Here is a 23,715-nt window from a genome sequence, read left to right as displayed (position 1 = left end):
AGCTGGATATATTATTCTTGTATGACAGTTTTCATTTTTCATTATTTTGAAAATGTCATTCCACTCTCTCCTGGCCTATAGAGTTTCTGCTGAGAAATCTGATGATGTAGTCTGAAGGGGGTCCCTTTGTAAATTACTGTCTTTTTTCCCCCCTGGCTACCTTAAGAATTCTTTTTTTATCATTGACTTCAGACAATTTTAATACAACACATCTTGGAGAAGGTCTTTTTGTATTGAGGTAATTAGGTGTTCTGTTAGCTTCTGGTGCCTTCCCCAGGACTGGTAAGTTCCTATCTATTATTTCCGTAAATAGGCTCTCTGTTCCCTTCTTCCTCTCTTCTCCTTCTGGGATACCCATTATCCTTATGTTGACCTTTCTATTGGACTTGGATTGTCCTCATAGAGTTCTTTCATTAAAAAAAAAAAATCTTAGTTCTCTCTCCTCATCCACCTGAATTATTTGTAGATTTATACCTTCGAGCTCACTAATTCTCCCTTCCATACAGTTTGCTCTATTTCCAGTGCTTTCTAATGCATTCTTCATCTCATTTATTGAGTTCAGCTACAGAATTTCTGTTTGGTTCTTTTTTAGAGTTTCAATCTCTTTGGTAAAGTATTCCTTCTTTTCATTAATTGTATTCCTGAGTTCACTGAACTGCCTTTCTGAGTTTTCTTGTCTTGTTTAGATTCTTCATGACAACAATTTTAAATTTTCTATCATTTAGGGCACAATCTTCTGTGACTTTGATTTCTGGAGAATTGTCATTTTCTTTTTGTTACCGTGATTATCCATGGTGCTTTATGGGTTGTTCCTCTGCCAGTGCATTTGAAGTAGCAAAAGCCTTTCTTTTTTAGGTAAAGCTTTAATTTTAACAATTCAGCAGGTGGATAATCAGAGGCCTTTCTTTAGTTTTCCAATAGGTGGCGCTATAGCACAAGTTTTTGATTTCTCTTACCTGAGCTAATTCTGGTTGTATTTGAAAGCCAACAGTTTCCACATTCTAAGGCCTCTGCCAGATGTGTCAAATGTGCCCTCTTTGTTACTGCTCTGGGGTTCCTGGTGCCCTGCTGCTTCCAGTGTTGCTGCTATTGTGAGTTTCTTTGCTGTTACAGGCATCACCATCAGGGTCACAGAGATGGCCACGCCCCTGATATGCATCTAGGTTGTCTGAGTCTCAGGCAGGCAGTGTGTCTGGAGCAGGGGTCCCGAGCCCCACCATTGCTGCTTCCTGATATCTTCTGGCGGCTGGCTCTGCTTTGACCCGGTAGCAAGAGATATGTGCACCGCCTCTGCTGCTGTTACCAAGCTCCAATGGTGCTTCATTTCCACAGCCAGGGGAGGAAGCCAGTGCCTCCGGCGCTCACCCTGCGGAGGCCCTGGAACAGGGTGCTGGAGTTGTGGCGCCGTCTCTGCTGCTTCTGCTGTGCTCCCTTGGGCTGTGCAGTTACAGGCATCATCCCTGCCATCCCTTCAGTTCCACCTACCATATGCGTTCCAGTCCACCCACCTTCAGATGTACAGATGTGTGGATCTCTTGGGCACCCTAGTGTGCTGAGCACAGGAATTTTGCTGAGTAACAGATGTCCCACTAGTTAATAGATAAAGTGGAGAGAAAAAGAGAGCGTTTCACTTCGTCACTAGTTAGTTGGTAATAAAAATGAAGTGCTCACTATGATATCTCCTCTGAATAAGCTTTTAGTTTTGGGTTTTGTTTTGTTTTGTTTGCAATGAGTACAACTATTAGAAGAGACATGGGCAAGTGTGAATTTATACAATAAATGGTCTGTGGGCCTTAAGTTAAAAATTACTAAGTACTACCCAAAGTAATTGAAATGAAACTGTTCACACAAAAACTTGTATACTAATGCTTATAGCAGCATTATCATAATAGCCAAAAAGTGAAAACAATCCCGAAGTTAATCAGCTGATGAAGAGACAAATTAAATGTGGTACTTACATACAGAGGAATATTCTGCTATGAAAAGGAATGTAATATTAATGCTTTCTATAACAGATGAATATTGAAAACATTATAGTAAGTGAAAGAAACCAGACACAAAAGGCCATATAGTATATGATCTTATTTATATGATATGTCTAGATAGGCATATCCATAGTGACAGAAAGTAGACTAATGGTTGTCAGAAGTGGAAGGAGGGGAGAATGGTGAGTGACTACTAATTGATACAGTTTTTTTGGAGGGTGATGAAAATATTCTAGAATTAAAAGTGACGGTGATTGCACAATTTTGTGAATATACTAAAAAGCACTGAATTATACACTTTGAAAGGGTAAATTTATGGTATATGAATTATATCTCAATAAAATTTTTTTAATGTACTGTTCAGAGAGAACTACCAAAAAATACAAACAATATCAGTTTGAAGACTGTTTTATTTCAAATAAAGATTAGTGAAAATCATTTTCTAAAATATCCCTACTGTAATTCCCAAACTTAGAGAATATGGGGATCTTATATGGCCCATTTGTACCTGCAGTATTGACTATCTCCCCTTATAATTTTTAGGTAAATTCTGTTAATCATTAGCCTGTTTTAAAGCTCAACCAATATTGTTGATGTGCTCGACGTATCTGGTAAAGATACTAACTATAAATTAAAATAAATGACTATTACTTTGGGTTCTGAGATCAAATTACCCAAACTGTGTACAATCGAATGATTTCCTAATTTTATTGATCATTAGGATTAGGAGAAGTGAACATTTCAGTTTTTAGCTTTGTATTCTACTCCCTTCCCTCATGATAAGATAATTTAAAAAATATAGTTTAGTGTTTCTGATATATGATCCCATAATATTAGTATTGAGTATGTTTCTAATAAGCTTTTTTTATTGGTAGTCAGCCAATTGGCATTCGTGTGCATGCTTTAATACCTATAAATAGATAAACCAAATAATACCAAAGAGAGCAATAATAGTCCTAAATACAAAACTACATATTATACTTCTAAACTTAAATGTGATAATACTGTTTATACATTTAGAACATAAAAGAATTTAGGCTCAAATATCAGATAAGTCTAGGTTCAAATTGTGGCCTTGTCATTTATTTACAGTGTGTTCTTGATCATCTTACTAGCCATTCTCAGCTTCAGTTTCCTCTTCTGTCAATGGCAGGGTAATAATACTCCACGCAGCTACTGTGGAAACATAGGAAATAATACAAATAAAGCTCTTAGTACAGTAGGGGGGCTCCCTAATTTTAGCTGTCACTATCACTGTAATAACCATTACTGGCCTATTTTCAGGTGTTTTTAAGTAGTTAATATTTCAATGTTTCATAAGTTTAAGACCAGTTTACTGGAACAATGTTCTGCTTTAGAAAATTCTTTTCAGATGTTCTCTGTATTTTATTGTAAAGATCTTTAATATATTGTATTTATTACAAATCAGTGATTAATGGACAATGCCTGAGAGTATAATTCAGCAAATTAACCAAGGCGCTCTTAAATCACTGGCAATATATGTGAATTCAGGTATCGTCTCAGTGGTAATTTTTCGTATAGCTGTAGATGATAATAACTTTACTTTTCTTGTTTTTTCATTCATAGTACTGAAAGAAGGCTAGTTCTACAGATTTTATTTAGTTCAGGATTTGGCCAAATATTTTTGTAGCTGGAATTTCGTGTTTGTAGTTAGCTTAGTGATTTATACAATGACTTTCATTAAAAAGTTCTTTTTGATGGTGATATCATAACCTGTGAAGAAAATATGATTTTTTTTTGTCATTTGAATACTGTTTATTTACTATTTGTATTTCCAGGGAAATTTTACCTTTAAAAATCAAGTGTTTATTTATTTTTTAGCATACCTCCAGATAACCTCTCTATTCAAGAATTTCAAAGAAATGAGAGTATTGATGTCGAGGTGAGGAAGTGATTTAAAACATTTTCCTGTGACCATTTATGTAAATCACATAGTAGAAATGTTGAAACTATAAAATTGCTAAGAATAAAGTGAAGTAATAAGTTAAGCTTGAACCTAAAAGCATTAAAACTCATAAAGTTTAAAGATTAATTTTAAAGTATTGACATTTTTAAAATGACTTTCTTATATTTGTTAGCTTTGTGCTGTGTGTATGTTTTCTAGATACTTAGTTATGTCCATTTAATAATTTTAAACAGCAGTTGATTCAGTAAAATAAATCCATTAGTCTGTGAGCATGTATTTGAGAACTCACTCTATAGTTTGACAGATCAGATGTTTGCAGTTCAAATTGGTAAATGAATTGCAAAGATTTTTCCATTTTTAACCAGCTGTAGAAACAGCCTCTGGAATTCTTGAAGCAAATAATGAGTGTTTTTTAAAGAATATATTTTGTTGGTTTTAAGTGGAGTTTTTGGTTATGGATTTTTTGGGGGGAATCATTGTTTTTCATTTTTTTCCTTTAAGTGGGATAGGGAAACTGTTAAATAAATCAAATAAAATCAATTACTTTATAGTGTACATAAAAACTAGAGGCAGTATCATCTAAGTACAAAACATTGCCTTTTGTCCCAATACTATATTAAAACTCTTGTAAACTTCTTCAAACTTTTCTCTTTTTTCTTCAAAAGGCAAGATAATATAGTATTTATTACATGTTAGAAGTAAGCTGTTAAACAAAAATGAGTATAACTTTGCTGTCTTTTATAGATAATTTTTATGCTTCTAAAGGTGATTTAAATCTTATTCTTAATCCTGTTTTGGATATTTGATTCTAACATGGATAAATTTCACATGCTGCCTTTTTCTCTAGAGCACTGTTTGTACATGCCATGTTGAAGATCAACATTTACTAAAATTGTTTCAGAGTAAATAGTCTATACTATTGACTGTGTTGTGATAAAGTTATTTACTAAGACAGACGGGGGAAACAGACTAGTCATCCTCTATGTTAACACTAAAATATCGGTGTACTTCTATTAAGGAAGATTCTTTAACTGATTTTTTTTAATAACTGATTTTAAAAAAATTTTAATTTTACTTTACAAATTATGATTTGAGTCAGTCTTTTACAAGAAAAATAATGCATTTGAATTTACCTCTTTTGTTTTAGGTAGTTCAGCTTATCAGCACTGAGATACTACCTTATGCCAATTTTATTCCTAAGGAATTTGTTGGTCAGATAATGACCATGCTTAATAAGGGCTCAATACATTCTCAGTCATCTTCATTTACAGGTATGTTATTTCAATGATTTTTTAAAACTTAGTAAGTATTGAAGTACTTTTGAAGTAGCTGACTATAGAAATGTGATTGTGGTAAATGTAAATGGGAGAATGGTACTTTTTAAAAATGTGATTTAGAACATTAAGCTTTACAAGGGGAAAATGTGGTAAATATTTTGTGAATTACATATAATGAAGTAAATTGTAAAACACTTAAGGAATCTGCTTAAGACTTTGAAGGCAGACACAAGTTACCAGTTTTGGAATATTGGGAGGTAATATATGTGTGTTCTGCCACATAGTAGTTAACTTCTCTGAGTTTTGTCATCTGTAAAATTAAGATATTAATACAAACTTCTCAGGACTATAAATTGCAGAGTTAGTCCATTAAAAAAAAAAAGCCTTAACATTAGTTAAAGGAACTTACATTTAGCGAATACCTACTATGTGTAAGGTATTAAAGAAGATACATAGAATATTAATCTCATTCCTCACAACATTTCTGTGAGGATAGGTTCCACCATACTACAGAAGGAGAAATTAGTTTGGAAAGCTTGAAAAAATTGCCCACAATCTTAAGGCTGGAGGCCAAAATTCATTCTTAAAAAGAACTACATGTTGGTTTTGATTGTATCATGCTGCCTTATTGGGAGATGAGGTATAAGTTGTTTTTGTTTTTGTTTGCTATTATTTCTCTTTTTCTAAACCTGTGCTCAAGTGTTAAATGTAATTGTGGCATCATAATGTGATTTTTCTGTGAGATGATTTAAAAAAAAGAATTTCTGCCATGAATAGCCTAAATCCCCAGAATTCTCCAGAACCATGACTTCTCTGAAGCTGTGCTGAACACTTTAAAGAGCATAATGTGCACAGTTTAACTACTAGATGTCTCTCATATTGCTTACTTCACAAACTAGTTCTTTCTCCTAGCCCAGTTTCTAAAACTGATCTTGTCAAGTGCAGATTTCACATACATGAAAACTTCAGAGAAAGAGATTTTAAGTCCATTTATTTTAATAATAATCAACTTTTTATTATTAAGTATATGAAGAATTTAGGTAAATTTTTATAAAATACACATTAAGAACAATATTTATAATTACTAGATGTAAATATTCTAGATTAAAGATGGACTGAGTTGCCATGTATACTTTTTTTACTAGTTTTCTGATGATACCTCTTGCCATTTATACTATTAAATGTGCCAAAATAAGGAAGGTACATAGATATTCTTCCAACGACTGCCATAGGATACAAACTTACCAACTTTGAGTTTTCTTTAAACATATACATACCTTCCCTGCTAAACAAGACCAATCTATAAACACTGAGGTTCCACTGATTATGTTTCGTCCCCTACTCTTAATTATGATCTGATAGCCATGCTGAGAATATCCTCCATCATGAAAGACTGAAACAAATGAAGAGGGGTAAAAGAAACTGGTAGAAAAGAGATAATGCAGTCATAGGAAACATTTCAAAAATGAAAAGAGCAATTAATGTAATTAGGATGCTCAAAGAAATCAAAGATTTTACATCCGTGAAATAAGAAAAACACTATTAAAAGGGGACAATCAAAGCATGAAAGAGGTCATACTAGAAACTAAAAAAGTAATAGCTGAAATAACAAGATCAATGAAGGATTGGAAGAAAATTAAGGAAATAACCCAGAAAGTAGAGCAAGGAAAAAAAGATGGACAATATGAGAACAAAGAAGTAAAATGAATCAAGGGGTCTAACATCTGACAATAGATCTTCTAGAAAGAGAGAATAGAGAAAAGCTAGAAGAGAAAATTCTCAAAGGAACATTGTGAAGAAATCAATCTTCAGATTAAAAATGGTCACTCAGGACCCAGAACAGTGAAAGAAAAAGGACCCACAATAAGGCATGTCATCATGAAATAACAATACATCAGGGATAAAGAGAAGATCCTAAAAGATTTCAGAAAAAAAAGAAAAAACTTCCTCCCAAAAGAGTTGTATCAAAATGACACTGGAATTCTCAGTAGCAACATTGGAAGCTGAGAGACATTGAGGCAATGGTTTCAAAGTTATAAATGGAAAGGATTTTTAATACAGAGTTCTATACCTAGGCCTACTGTGGGCCAAGTATGAGTATAGAACAGTAATTCTCAAATGTCAGTGTGCATTATAACGAACTGGAGGGCAAGCTATTGCTGGGCTGTGCCCCCAGAGTTTCTGATTCAGTAGGTCTAGGGTGGGACATGACAGCCTGCATTTCTAACAAGTTCTCATGTAACGCTGATGCTGCTAGGAACCACACTTTGAGTACCGCAGTAAAATAATGACAGCTTTAGAAATGTAAGGTCTCCAAAATTTTACTTCTCATTCACTCGCAGCTACTACAGAATAAGCGCCATGAAAACAAAGAAGTAAACCAAGTAAGGGGAAGGCATGGCATGAGATCTAGGAAGTATAACACAAGAGAGAATAAAAACAATTCACAGGGTGATCACAAAGACTAATTCCAGGCTGGTGGACAGCATGTCTAGAGAGCAACTAATCCAGACTGGAGCAGAGGTCGGGCTCCAGGAAGGATAATGCCAAGAGAAAAAAAAGAATGAATGAGGTCATTGCAAGTTTGATCATGTAGAAAACTATTGAGAGGTATTCTATAGTGCTATTGAAGGGTATAGAAAGACCAAGACAAGAAAAATGTTGAGTAGAATTGATGACAATGGACAGTCTTGTGTTGTTTTTCATCTTGCAGCCAAAGCTCCAGGCGAAAATTGTTTATATATATGCATGCTATTCACTATAAGTTTTTCATAAATACCCTTCATCAGTTGAACAATTTCCTCCTATTCTTAGTGTGCTAAGAGTTATCATTAAGGTGTATTAATTTAACCTTTTATTCACCATCAAAACTTATTTTACAGAAGCAGAGATTGATATTCGTTTGAGAGAAGAGTTTTCTAAAATGTGTTTTGAAACATTGCTCCAGTTTTCCTTCAGTAATAAAGTCACAACACCTCAAGAAGGCTACATCTCACGAATGGCACTCTCAGTGCTTTTAAAGAGGTCTCAAGATGTACTACATCGCTATATAGAAGATGAAAGATTGAGTGGTAAATGCCCTCTTCCAAGGTATTTATTTTATTTTTATCGACAAAGGAAATACACTATCATAGTTATTAATAATAAAAAAAACTCTGAAAACCAAGTGTTGTCATAAGTGATCTGAGCTTAACCTGAGGCTGCTTTATGATTTTGTTTATTCCATACAATGTAAATATTCGTAAGTTTTGCTGCTGATATATTAATGTGTTTTGTTCTGGGGTGCTTTTTCAGATTCCTCATGGAGGTTAAGTAATATATGATATATGTACCAAATTACCTTTTTGAATTTGAAAAACAAAATTGAATTCTAAAATATATCTTCTCTCAAGGATTTTTGGATAAGGACTTAATGGATCTGTGTGAGCACATGATTGTGGATCTCTCTAGAGAGAAAATAATAGATAAATTATACTCTGGGAAATTTGTAGTTTGTTTTACAGTCATTTCTAGGTTTCTTGATAGGTCAGCTAGCCATATCTTCGACCTTCTTTTATCTAATTTGCTTATTTAAACCCCTGTACCTAAACTGATTTGCTTCTCATTTAGCCAAACTATAACAGTGAAAAGGGCTCTGGGCCTTTCTGCTAAGCAAGGCTAATCAAAGTTGAGGTATAGGTCAGAATTTATCAAAAAAGTGCAATCATAAATTAGTTACGTTGTCAATCTTGTTTATAATGTGGATGTTAGAGTTTAAGGCAAAGCAAATGAAGCAAATAGAAACATAATATTGGAAGGCAAAATTATGAAAGTCAGGAAAGGAAAATCACTGTGGGTCCCATCTCATATGGTAGTATTTGATAGGTCCATCACTAGCCCTAAATCTTTGTGCACATTCTTATTTATGTATGATAAATTTCTGGAGTTGGAATTGACCTGTCAAAAGATACAGACATTTTAAAAACTTTTGCTATGTATTCCAAATTGCCTACCAGAAATTTCTAGCAATTTACATTCTCCCAGGAGTATATGAATGTCCTTTTCTCCCTTTTTTGTCATTTTAATATTATTTGCCAGTTTATAAATTTTTCATGTTTTCCAATTTGATGCATGAAAAATAGTCACATAGTAGTTGGCTAGTGTTTTTGTTTTATGTTGTTTTCTTTTTAATTATCAATCCTTATTATCCATAGTATTTCTACTTTTAGGATTCACTATATTTAGAATTTCTAGGACATAAAAATTATACTTACTGGTATTCCAATTTACATACAACAACATTCCAAAGACAGTTGTTAGTAATTCAGTTATAGTCATAATTGAAAATTGATTTATCAAAATTGATCTCCGAAGTATACTTGGAAAAGCAGTAATAAAGTTGCTCTGCTTGGAATATTTTATTAGATTACAACATATTATTTGATTTCAGAAAGTAACTTTTCCTTCTTTTTTTATTTTTATTGCTTTTAAATTCTTTTTTATAGTTGTGCTATGAAGTGTTATATTTTATCAGCCTATGTTTGATGCAGTCATCATTACATTATTTTCTAAAAAGCTACATAGCAACACAATAAAATAACTTATGTGCTTACAAAGGTGGGCCCAAAATAGTGCCCTGTCATAGTATTAGAAAAATCATATCTGTAGAATAACAGATCCATACCAGAAATGGGGGTGGGTGGGTACTACAGTACAGAAGAGCTTTATTTGTGTAGGGAGAAACAAAGGACTCAAGCTACTCTCATTGATCTTTTATTATTCCAAGTTCATTCTTCATTGCTAATGTCTCCAAATAGTGCCACCTTAGGACTGATTTTGAGCATGTTACTTGTTGTATTATAATATTAAATAAGTACTGTTGTAATTTTAAATGTACCGTGTTTCCCCGAAAATAAGACCTCGCCAGACAGTCAACTCTAATGCATCTTTTGGAGCAAAAATTAATATAAGACTGGTATTATATTACATTATACTATATTATACCCGATCTTATAGTAAAATAAGACCCAGTGTTATATTATATTATACTATATTTATTTTACTATGTACTTATTTTACTAGAAGACTGGGTCGTATATTAATTTTTGCTCCTAAAGACGCATTAGAGCTGATTGTCCAGCTAGGTCTTATTTTCAGGGAAACACAGTACTTTTAACATGATAAAAGATATGCCAAGAGGTAACAATAGTCTTTATTTCCATTTAAGCTTTGGCAAATCCTTTTTAGTTCTAATTAGTTAAAAATTAAAAATAAATAAACCTTTCACAAAGGAGTTTTAAAAGCACATATTAGAAGATGTTTTAATTTAAGTAGTTATATGAAATATCTTACAAATAAATTTAGATTTGCATGGTAGATTGCCTTTCCCCCTTTTTAAATTGACAACTTATGGTAAGAATAACTATGTATCTTATTTTGTACATTGAAGTACATGTTAATAAAATTATTTTTCTTTTATAAGTATATAAAATTAACATTAACTTTTCATTGTATTCCGTTTTTCCAAAGTATACCTATTTGTATAAACCCAATAAAAAAGACACATGCCATATCTTAAATCCTGATGGAAATAATTTCCCATTTGTTTTTTAGGCAACAAGTAACAGAAATCATATTTGTTTTAAAAGCAGTCAGTACTCTCATTGATTCACTTAAGAAAACTCAGCCTGAGAATGGTAAGTGCTTAGAAACTCAGTTATTGTAAACTCATAACATTTATGTTCTATTTGAGATGTCCTTTTGTATTATTATTAAGTTAACTGAATTTTAGAAGCATAACAACTGTTAGACTTTCTTTTCTCCAGTTCTTATGACAGTAAAGCATCAAGTCCATTAAGATGTTAATTAAATAAAAATAATTTGTAATGTTTTGTCTTCTTTATGTTAAACAATAGTTTAGCTGACTTTTTTTAACGAAATTGGTTTGAATTCAGGGTGTTGCATGGAAAATCATATTTCATATATTTTTAATGTAGAATATCACCAACTTTTTTGGGTGGGAGGAGGCTTCCATCCTGCATTTGTACTGATTTACTGTATAGATACAAACTATGAATAACTTTGAATCAGTTTTATGGCCCCTTCTCATTTGTTTCTTCTTTCTGTTCCTCATTCCTATTCTATCCATTCTTCACATTATTGCCAGAAATAATTTTACCAGAAGGACATTTGTTCATTCATTTTCCCATCCTTGTAAAACAAAACAAAAATCTCTTTTTCATTTACCATTATCTACAAAGTGTGCAGAGGCCTGTCGAACTCCATTCTGTTTATGCTTTGTTTCCCACTAGACTTCATGTACCCTACTTTCACACCAAACTAAAATTCTCCGTCTACCCAAGTTTTCCCAGCCCTTTGCTTATTTCATTCTTCTGCCTACATCCACCTAGTTCAAATACCACTCCACCTTTGAGCCCATTTTTAGTGCTTAAGGGTGAGTGATTTCCCTTTTCATTGAACTCCTAGCTCTTTCATGTGTACTTTTGTCCTAAAGCACTCTTTGTATTACAGTAATACATGTTCATGACTCACTCCCCTTAAACTATTAAGTTCTTGAGAGGCTTTTTGGACCATGTTTTGTTCTATTTTGAATCCTCTACATCATTGCTACTCAAGTGTGGTTTGTTGGACCAGCCATTGATCTTAAGAGTTTTTTATTGGTCCAGGACAAGATAAAGAGCTCCACCAGAATATAAGCCACTTGTGTCACTAAATAGACTGGTTCAGCTGACATTTTTTATTCAAGACTTTGTTAAAGAAGGAAGTGTGTTGATTTACATTCTGGCACAGGCACCTTAGCAGACTGGTACTTTAAGCAGCATTGCTTCTAATACCAAAGGAAAAAGAGAGTTCCTGATAAATGAGTCACAGGATATTTGTTCCTGTCAAGTTATTGTATGATTAAATACACATTTTTCTGTTTTCAAAATCTACCCATTGGTACTTTGGCCTAGAAAGGGTGAGTATTATATGAAATCTTAAGGGGCAACAGACATATTTATTCAAACCAAAGGAAGGGGTGAAATTTCTAAGAAAAATCCTGGAGCAATGTCCTGAATCCATCCCATCAAGTTCAAATTTGAGTTCCCTTAAAAATACGTTCTGGTTGATTTTTCAGAGAGGGAAACCATGCATTGGCTTTCTAGAGACCAGTAAAATCTTTATTAGATCATAGGATAGAATTTGATTCTTAAAAATATATTATACTTAAGACACAAACAGGATTCACTATTTCCCATGTTATTGCTATAAATGTATTAAATATAGCCAGTATATTTAAAGGTGAAGTACTTCCATTATTTGGTATAATCTTTAGACAGCTGTCAAGAATTTAAGCAGAACTTGTATAAGGAAGATTAGGGAAGGAAAACTCAGCAACTTTTTTTTTTTTTTACAAAGCCAATGGGCCATGGATAGAGCAGTATAGTAATTAATGTTAAAAATTGTTTAAGAGAGTTTGAATTATACCTCTAGGTAAATTAAATGTAATCATAAATTATGATATTATAATATATTAGGAAGGTATGATAAGCTTCATTAAAAAACAGGAAAAAAAAAGATAACTTAGAGAAAGCCAGGCCTTTCCAGCAGAAATACTAGAACTGCTCATTGTCAGTCCAAAATTAATTTAGGAAGATGGCTACAAGATTTGGAACCAGTGTACATCCAGCATCTGTTTAGCACATTTGTTACTTGTTTTAGGGTTTCCTAGTGGGAGAGGAGGCATTTGTCAGACTAATTTTTAGTTTGGGGAAGTTTTTTTTTTATCATTTTACTTCATCTTTATTTAAAAATTTGAATAGATAACAAGCGTACACATGGCCAAAAATTCAAAAATATAAAATGATATACAGGGAAAAGTTTTAAGATGATCTTTCCTATATTCTATATCTGCCCAGTTCTTACCTCACAGTAGACAACCATTTTTATTGTGAATCCTTCCATAAGTTTATTATGTAAATATAAAATGTATACTCCAGTACGCCCCGTTTTTAACACAAGTGAATGTGCTCCATATTATACCCACTGTTGTCAACACTGTTTTTTTTTTCCATTTTGTAAAATATCATGGAGAATCTTCCATATCTATACAATAGCTTTTTATTGATTGATTGATTGATTGATTGATTGATTGATAGTTAAGTCCAAAGTGCCCACCAAGATCTATGGTGAGGTTTTAAAAATATTTTAATTTAGGAATTTGAGCAGTTTCCCCTGAGTTTAAGATGTTATCTTAAATAATGTATTTTTGTATTTTCCTGTAATAAACAAAGAATTAGTTTGGTTAGTTCATTTTTTATCTTGGCAATCTAAATGGTTTCAATTTATGCAATCTTTTTTGTTTCCAATTTTTTTTTTCATTGTAAAATACACATAACAAAATTTACCGTCTTAACCATTTTTAAGTGTATTGTTCAATGGTATTAAATACATTCATAATGTTGTGCAACCATCACCACCATCTCCATAACTCTTTCATCTTGTAACTGAAACTCTATACTCATTGAATAATAACTCTCTATTCCCCACTTCCCCAGCCCCTGCCAGCCACCATTCTACCTTTGGTCTCTATGATTTTGACTGCTCTAAGTATCGCATATAAGTTGAATCATACAATATTTGTCTTTTTGTGACTGGCTTATTTCACTTAGTGTGATGTCATCAATGTTCATCCATATTGTATCATATTGCAGAATTTCCTTCCTTTTTGAGGTTGAATAATATTCGTGTGTGTGTGTGTATGTGTGTGTGTGTGTGCGTGTGCGTGTGTGTGTGACATTTTTCTTATCCATGCATCCATTGGTTGACACCTGGGTTGCTTACACATTTTAGCTATTGTGAATAATGCTCCTATATGAACATGGGTGTACAGATACCTCTTCGAGACCCTGCTTTCAGTTCTTTTGGGTATATACCCAGAAGCGGAATTGCTAAATCATATGATAATTTTATTTCTTATTTTTTTAAGGAACCACTATACTGTTTTCCACAGTAGTTGTACAGTTTTATATTTCCACCAACAGTGAAGAAGTTTTCCAATTTTTACACATTCTCATCAACACTTGTTTTCTGTTTTTTTGATAGTAGTCATTCTAATGAGGTGGTATCACATTTTTGTTTTTAATTGTATTTCCCTAATGATTAGTGATGTTGAACATCTTTTCATGTGCTTTATTGGCCATTTACATATCTCCTTTGAAGAAATCTGTTCAAAGCCTTTGCCCATTTTTGAATCAAGTTACTTGTTTTTTGTTGTTGTTGAAGCCTGTTTGTCTGCACCTTTGTGATTAGAAACAGTGATCAGAGCACAGATCCCTGATATTTGAAAGATGGGGTCATTTTTGCCCACCCTGGCCTCCTGCAAGCTGTTTGCAAGCTGCTCCAGGAACACATACACAGCTGCCTATCACACGGTCGGGGATAGGTAGCTGCTACTGAGCTAAGAACTGACATTGACCAAAATTAACTCCAGTATATTGTCCAAGTCTTCCTCTGGAAGTTGCAAGCCTTCATTAGACTCCAGAGTTCCATCCATAATAGTGGCATCAAATAGATTCTGCCAGTGCAAATGGTGGGTAGACAGATTTCTGGTACTTCCTATGCTGTCATTTTCTCAGAATCCTCTCTTTGCAATCTTTTGTTAAATTATTAGTGGAAAGTTTCACAGAAGAAAGCTGGAGCAGACTGTTTAAAACTTCTCAGACCAGTGGTTTTTAAACTTTTTATTTGTTTTTTGTTAAGCAGCGAAATTCTTTTTACAAATAAAATCTGACATGGATTCCCAACATATAAAACAGATAAAAGCAGAACTACTCTGGCCTGACGTTCCCACCCTCATCAATACCCATAAGCCCTACTCCTCTTTATATATACGACATTTGCCAAACTTACTTGACTATGAATTTCTTTTTTTAAGAATTAGAACACTAGTTTGAGGAACTCATTCCTTTATTCTATAGCACAAGTTGAGATAAAAAGAAAATATATGACTCGATGAGGGACACCCAACACTACCTTATTTCAGAGAGGTTTTTAGGCACTCGGTAAATTGTAGTAAAAAATAGAATCAAAGTTCCTTTAGCATTGTATATCCATGCAATTCTTAGTCTCCCAGACTTGTTGTTCCACAAAATGTCATATACATATACTGTCTAAGAAAAATCTGTCAGCAGGTTGTATTGTGTATTACACTCAACAGTATGTACAATACTTACAGGAAAATAGAAATGCAATATGTGATCTCAGACTATAAGGAAATTACAAACTAATTGGGACATAACACTTTTGCCCATTAACCAAATAGCATTCAATTATACTAGTTATTCATGATAGTGGTAATGAAGATAGACATGTCCCTTCCCACTACAGTTTAAATCTAGTGATACACATTAAAGATTATCCAACAGTACAAGAGAAGAGTGGATCTATGTGTGGTTATTTGAAATTAAAATCAATATCAAGGACTTTACTGGGAAAATCATTTAAGGTATTTTTATATCTTTAGCATACAACTGAATAAAAAATTGAATTGCTTTCTAATCATTCTCGAAATGTACACTGTATCCTCTGGCAATTATACTGAAAATGTTTGAATTATTACATGTTTAAAAGTGTTAAACATTTGAGATGTTAAATGTTTGAAAGGTTTGAATTATTCTACGTTACTTGAGTTAGCTTCCAAGGCCATCACAATTTGATTTAAAATGTACTTTATAAAATTTGTTGGTATTGATGACTCTCTGCACACTGACCATATATATATTTTCCTCTCATACCTTGTGAAATATTGTAGGAAATCTTTCAAAGATTAAAAAAACAAAAGGTACAAGCTTGTGGAATCTCCATATTTTGTTTTTTTCTTTGCCTTGTATTTAAAAGATTTTGTTTATGTTAATTGGATAATCTCTGCTATTTAAATCCACCCTTTTTTTAAGGTTTTATACTTTTTTGCATTACAGTTGATGGAAATACCTGGGCACAAGTAATTGCCTTATACCCAACTTTAGTAGAATGCATCACCTGCTCATCTTCAGAAGTCTGTTCTGCACTTAAAGAAGCACTAGTTCCTTTTAAGGATTTCATGCATCCACCAGCATCCAAAGTTCAAAATGGAGAATCTTGACCAGCTACAATAAATTTAAAGAAGAACGCTATCTAACCAATGTTTGCTTCTCAGTGGGCCTTCTATGAGAAGGACATTTCTTACTACAAATAACTCTTGGCAGCTGTTGTTGGCCTCCTTTAAGTTGTACTTACCTGAGTTCAGTAATTCACGTTACAAGCTTACACGTCCACAGTCTCCTGAAGGAGTAGCAGTGCAAGTCTTGAATAAGTTAAACTGATGGGAGAGATGGTTAATACTACAACGTACCTGCTACCGGATCTTCAATTGGTGATTTAAAAGTGAGCTTATGTACAGTTTGTGGTGTATGTGTTAATGATGTACTTTTTAAAAATGAAGAAAAGATATTTCATTAAAATTTATTAGGCTGGTGTTTTTGTGCCCTTTTTCAAGTACAAAAGTGTACCAGAATTTTATGCAAGATGGTACTGTAACATTCCATGTTATCTATAACCAGCCTTTGTAAACAAAGGGAACTGATATACTTGTGTGTATAATAAATGGTACAGTTCTGTATAAAATAGTTGCATTTATTATTTAAATTTTTAAAATACTGATAATGTTAAATGCTTGATGCTGTATTTATTATTAATACAAAATTATTTGCTTACATTTTTACTTATAATTTGCCGTCTAAGCGGCAGATATGCTCACCATATGATCATGCAGGTAACTTAATGCTTATTTTAAATGTAGTTACTAGTAACTGTCAAACATCTGACTAAAAAGGTTATGTGTATACAGCAGCAAATAGTTTATGATTTACTGATTTTATCGGTTATTTACTTAATACATTCAGATATACTGTCGCACTATGATCACATCATACCTCATCTCTTTAAATATCTTCCCCAGCTTTCACATAAGTCTGTTTTTTATATTGCTGTCTGGATTTTAAAGACTTTCATATTTTATATTTCTACCGATTTTTTTCCCCACTGACTAACATTTATCACTGTCTTTCAATTAGGACCCAGGCAAGATGATTTCAGATTTCCTAAAATTTTCCTAAAATTTTGTCATGTCTTCTCAAGAAGAAAAATAACTATCCTAACCCACAAATAGAACATATGTGTGTATTCTAAAACAACAAGAAGTGTACTTTTGGAGATAGTGAAGCATTTAGAAGTACAGTAAACTTTCTGTTATGGATTAAAATACGAATTTTATTTCACTTTCGAATCATAGTGAAGAAGAAAAGTGCTTCTGATTACATTAACTTAACTGTTCCTTAAAAAGCTAACTGCCCTAGCTCACTGTATTTTTTATTTTATGGATTATGCTATTTTTCTTCTGAATTAAGTTTTCATAATCATTTATGTGAAGACTAAGAATATTTAAAACAATGATTATTCATAAGAAATCATAATGGTCTCATATTATTTTAATGTGCTGGGAGGCCTTTGATTTTCATAGAATTTATAAATTTCAGCCTCTCCAGAATAATTATAAAATTATAAGAAGATATTAAAATTGAGTAATGAATGAGATAAAATTTTGAGACTATCGTAATTGTGTAATTATGTAATTTGCACGAATATCTGTAAACATGTTGGTAAGATGTTTTGAGAGGTTATTTTTTTATATGAAATAATGAATTTCTATTTTATAATTTCACCTAAAAATAAGGTAAAATATGGCATTTCCTAGAGTCTATCTTCAGTATTTTCCTTAAAGAAAGTTGTAAAAAAAAAAAATATCACTCAAGCTGTGTATTTAGTTTATTTTCTGTATTTGGATATGTTAAATTGGGGATTAGAAAAATCTGCGTATCACCGATAAAGTATTGAAATAGAATAATAAGGGTAGTATACCAGTTCAGTAATATGTTAAAAATGTTGCCATGAATTTACTTGAAGTAAAAATGTGTCTGTTCTTGAGACATAACAGATCAATTGCAATTGTAATAATTCTCCAGTGAAAGTAAATATGAGTCAAGGGTATATAGTACATATTTATATAAACTGAGTGGTTTTAGCTAATATTGTATTGGCCTTCAGAACCAGGACCATATACCCTATAGAACAAAACATAAATGTGGTGAATCTGTAAATGCCATAGAATATGGTAATCAGTGCCAGTCTTAGTGACAAGCAAAGTGGGCCACCCCGTTGGTGTGATGTATAATTTGACTTTTTTCCTCCCAGAATATCTCCTGCCAACCCCAAGAGTGACTACTAGCAATTCATTCCCTTGAATCAAACATTCTTCTAGTCTGCATTTTCTAAAATACCCTGATCCCTGGATGGCTAATACATTGCCCTGTCTTGTTGGTATAAATTGGGTTCTTTAGTGACTAGAAGAACTGGGCTGTGTGAGATAACTACATGCTAGGAGTTTAGAAAAGGAAGCTCTCAAGGCTAAGATCATTTTACAGGACAATTAAGACTACAACGAGTCTTTGAAAGATTAGTAGTAATGTCCTTGGGGATATATATTATAATTAGTCTTAAGCCTCAGCTAACCACGTTTTGTCACTGACTGCCTATAGATGGTTGGACAACAGATGTATGCCAACAATTGGATTAAACTTTTCTATTTTTCCCATTATAAAGGAAACAAACTAATTTTCAACTTGAATAGCTTTTTGGTTTTCTATAATGCCACCACTGCCAAAAAGGAAAAGAATAAGTTATTTTGTAGTGTGTTATTTAGTATTTCTTTAAACTAGTGTTAAAGTTTTGTTAGTTTTACTGTATACATTTGTGAGTAACATTTATTTATTAGGAGCCTATTAAGTCCCAAAAGAAAAAAGAAAATGCTTAAAGATCTGCCTTAGAGAGAACCACTTTTCATTTGCTTTTATTTTTGATTTTAACAGCTCTGTTGTTTCTTACCTGTTTTTCCCCTATATGAATGTTGGTTCAACTCCTGCTGTATTCTTTAAATCATATATAGCACCAGAAGGAAAAGATGAACAATTAAGCATATATATTTTATTCTGAAGAATAACAATCACTTATGTTAATTCTATAGCAGGCTCCTAACACCTAGATTATTTGTCCTTTCTCAGTATAACCTTGGAGTACTTCGTTGATTATCACAATTTGGTACCACTAGTCCCAGGTAACCATCTGGGCAAAGGGTCAGTTAAGAAACTGGGGAGGAAACAGCATAAATTATTGAACACTGTTAGAAAACAAAAGTATTAATGAGGTTGACATTATTAAACTTGTGTTAATAATGAAAGACAGTGTAGTTATTATGTAATGACTAATATATTCTTCTCAAATGTAGAATAATTGGGATGGGCAGCCAGATCCTCAAGAGACTAACTGCTGTAGGTGAAGTCTGTCTAGCAAAGGCAGAATACTTTCAGGAGCCCACCTGTCATTGCTGTGGAAATTAATGGAGATTTAAAAGCCCTTGGAATGAAACAATGTCCAGGCCAAGGATATTGTGAATTACTGTTTTTGTTTTTGTTTTGTTTTATAGAAAACTACTACAGATGTGGACAAAATGGTCTCATGAAATCATTGTCAGCAGCCTAGTATGTTCTTTAGATTTCTACTCAATAGGTTTGGCATTTTGGCAGATACTCTGATTTAGTGTAAAGTGCCACTTTTACTATGCTTAGTGTTGTTGGGTTGTATTTATCTGCATTATTAGAGTGAATTTTGCTTTTTTGTAAAAATTACCATTCGTTGAATGAGTGGGAGTTCATACCACGTGGTATGTTACCAGTTTATATAATATGGGAAAACAGTTTTTAATACTTCAAAAACGCTGGAATTAAATTTTTTGTAACTCTGGCAAGTAGAGTAGTACTTTCAATTTGAGTGAAGTTTCTATAGATTGGTAAAGAAAATTATAATGTCTTTGTATCTTGATTTATATAAAAACTATTTTAGAGGAGTTAAATGTCAATTTCTTAGAAATCTCGTAATTTTGAATACACTGGCAGTGTTGGCTCTGTTTAAAGGAGCATGCAGTGAGTCCTACTGTGAGTATAAATACTCTCACTAATCTTGATTAATTGTGAGGCAGTGAGGAGCAGAGGCAGTCTTCCTTTTAAGTCCTGTTAACTTTTCAAAGCTTTTGTTTTCTAATCTCTGATGGAAATGATAATGAGTTCTCACTATTTCTTTAGAGAAAAACATACATAGTTTGAATTCAGAGTTGATTTCATGACACATTCTTAGGGTAACTATTCTATTCAAGTTGTTTGATAAATTTAATAATATGCCCTAATTGAGACCTTTGACTATATTTTTTCTCCCTTTTTCTCCTGCATCAGTTTTTTCCATTCTTCCTTCTTTCAAAATGCTACCTTATCTTTTTTTATACTTTCCCCCAATTTTCTCTTTTCATTCCTCTCTCATTCTCTTCCAGCTCTTCCTCTAATTTCACCTATTCTTTGTTCAAAAAGAGCAGAGATGTTAGTGGTAGAACTACTGCCAACTGTCTTCCTCTTAAATGAGACTCTGGAAATACCTACTACTTTGGCCAGTGTTGCTTTTTTGCAAACCTGAAGTCCCCCTTCCCTTTCAAAATAGCCGAACAAGTTAAAGTAATTTGTGACTAGAGCTCCTACTATCTGAATCCTCACAATTAGCAGCCAGGATGCTCTCAAAATGGGATTACTATAAATATGATGAATCTAGCAGCTAAACTTGGAATCATCATGTCTTTCCTGTTATGTGGATAGAGAGATTATACCACTTTTCTCAAAAGGGAGGCTTTAAAATCTGTTTAACATTACTTTTTCATTTTATCTTTTGGGGGGCCTTTTTGTTTTTGGTAGCAGATGCTTTGAAGTATTTTAGATTTATGTAATCTAAATATTATTTATTGATTTATAATATTTGCACTGCTTACTTTCAAGGAGGGAGTAAAGCAGTATATTGCCATGTATTTTAGCTATTTCTGTTTTTCTGTTGCAAAGCAGTATTCTTTTGACAGAAGACCTAGAATGTTACAGTACTCATCTCTGGGTCTTTCTAAGGTGTATTTGGTCTCCATGTTCTTGGTGCTTACAGTGATACAAAGGTCAGTTGAAACATTCCTAATTATACTGTGGGATGGATTCTAGCCCCTCAGGTAAGAAAAAGAAAATTATTGTACCCTTGAATTTTGATACCATTTTTAGTTGCTGCAAATTTAGTTACATTTTTATTTTAACTAACATTCAATAGTGCAAGCAAGAAAGATCTCTTAACCATGACATTATTTGGGAAACTACTGCAATATAATAACAACTGCTTCTTTCTACGAAGTTTGCTACATAGGAGAAAAACGTTAAAGCTATGATATTGCAATCTCATTCTTTTTATCTAGAAAAATAAAATAAAATATTAGGCTTCTGACCCAACTGTGCAAATTGAATTTTGCTTTCCAGCTTTTACTACCCCTGTGTCATAATTTTAACACATAACATACAACTCCTGTCTCTTAAGGCAGTTACCATATGGTGTTTATGTCAGACTGGATATATTTATCTAATTTTGTGAGTTTCTTTTTTAGCTCCCAACACAGTTTTTGAAAGTAATACCGCTGCTGTTACACTTTCTCCTTTCAATTTTTATGTTGTTGAGAAGTATCAGTTACGTATAATAATCATGAAAGTCTCTTGGCCTCAAACCCAAATTTTCTTTGTGGCCTAGAATAGATTTTTTCACACAAACTGCATAGTTATAGCTGTGATTGTTAGATCCTTAATTTGCTTTACAGTTACCACTCAGCATGACGCTAGGTTTTTAATTATGTTCCAGCAGTGCTGGTTTTTTGAGTATAACTTAAAATCATAACCACTTTGAGAATTTACTTTCAGATCTGATGACTAATTCACTTTTTCTTTAATATACTTGGTCTTTGCTTTCTCATCCCCACTAGGTTCAACATATTAGTGACACCCCACATCTCTGACTGTGTTTAAGGACTTCATAAGTAATGATGCAAATATGTTTAGGACGGTATAAGCAGTCATTTTGGGAAAACTTAAAAAATAGAATAATAAAAGTATGTTTTTGAGAGCTTCATTGAAACTATTAATATAAAAAATTAAAAGAATACACAGTCAGAAGGACATTATGAAATATCTCTCAGCAGTTTGAAAAGAAAGCAGATTTAGAACTTTGGGTAAAAATTCTAGGTCAAGTGAAAAACACTTCTCGTGTAGATTAGACTTTTAATCATTTCTTTTGTTTTACAAGCATTCCTATGTATTTTTAATTTACTGAGGCTAATTTTGAGACTGTCTATAGCAATGCTAGACCATCCCTCCATCTCTCAAGAAAAATTGTTTTAAAATTTCTTTTTTGAGAACCTGAATTGTGTAATAAATGTATGATACTGAAAAATTCCTATGTAATATTTATAGCAGTCAGGTGGAGTTATAAGAACTTTTCTAATTTCTAATTTTAATCATTATTTCTGCAGTACCTAGTATGTCAGTCAGGGCTTTACCTATATTATCCCTATAAGGAATAATAATTTTCACAGCAATCCTGCAAGGAAGGAATCAGAGTTTAGAGGTTGAAGTGACTTACCTAGAGTCACACAACTAAGTCTCTGTGAATTAGCATGTCTTACTTCAAAAACAGTTCTCTACTACAACGTGCTAGTATCATGTTTTACAAAAAGATTCTCACTCCATAAAAACTCAAGCCTTACTAAAATAAAGTGAAAATACTTTTTATACAATTACTATTTCTATGAATAGGCATTGGGACAAAGACACTTGAATATATCAAAGAACTTCAAATACTACGAAGATTTCTCTAATGACTTTGACCTCCAGAGCTGCATTAGGTTTTCATAATTGGTCCAGAACAGTTTAAAATAGTTTACTAATTTGTAGTTTGTTATAAGAGGTTATATCATAGGCCATAGCATAGTGGTTAAGTGCCCAGTCTCTGGCCAGACTTCCTAAGTTCAAATCCCAGCTCTGTTCTTTACTAGATGTGTGACCTTGGGCAAGTTAGTTAACTTGTTTTGGTTTCCTCATATAAAATGGAATTAATAGTAGTGTTTAACTCATAGAATTCTTTATTAGGATTTAAAAAGGAGTGTTATAAAGCATTTTACCTGGCACATGGTGACTGCCTGGTGGGTGGTATATAAATAAAATACACTTTTGGTACATATCATCCAAGAGATGGACAGAAACCCACACTTTCTCATAAAGGGACCAGTTTTTTGCCTGTTGACAAGCACTGCATATTAAGAATCTACTGTTTACTCATAACTGTGTCCGTGCTGTGTGCTACAGAAATCATTAGGGGGTTCTCGGGTGCTTATAGCTAGTTGAGGAAACTACATACATAAAAATACTAAATACAAAACTGTATCATGAAGTACTCATGTGTAATTAACATTTCAGCTTCTATTATGTGTTAGGCTTTGGGTTAGCCTCTGCCCTCGTGGAGTTGACAGTTTTGCAGGGAATATAGACCTTAAACAAAT

General features: G+C 32.9%; 1 protein-coding gene across 4 annotated transcripts in view; it reads left to right on the top strand.

Moving 5' to 3' along the window:
- Window positions 1–16,832, top strand: part of MON2 (MON2 homolog, regulator of endosome-to-Golgi trafficking) — a 101,504-nt gene extending 84,672 nt beyond the window's left edge. For all 4 annotated transcript variants that reach the window (XM_019732423.2, XM_019732421.2, XM_074325464.1 and 1 more), the window contains 5 exons: window positions 3,828–3,888; window positions 5,060–5,183; window positions 8,072–8,279; window positions 10,782–10,864; window positions 16,148–16,832. In XM_019732423.2, coding sequence (XP_019587982.2) covers window positions 3,828–3,888; window positions 5,060–5,183; window positions 8,072–8,279; window positions 10,782–10,864; window positions 16,148–16,311 — 640 coding nt within the window. In that variant the 3' untranslated portion in view covers window positions 16,312–16,832. The remainder of the gene's footprint in view (window positions 1–3,827; window positions 3,889–5,059; window positions 5,184–8,071; window positions 8,280–10,781; window positions 10,865–16,147) is intronic.
- The last annotated feature ends 6,883 nt before the right edge of the window (window positions 16,833–23,715 follow it).

Source organism: Rhinolophus sinicus, linkage group LG02 (assembly GCF_036562045.2).
Source record: "Rhinolophus sinicus isolate RSC01 linkage group LG02, ASM3656204v1, whole genome shotgun sequence".
Taxonomy (NCBI): Eukaryota; Metazoa; Chordata; class Mammalia; order Chiroptera; family Rhinolophidae; genus Rhinolophus; species Rhinolophus sinicus.
The sequence above is the reverse complement of the archived record's forward strand: the minus strand, read 5'-3'. Positions and strand labels throughout refer to the sequence as shown.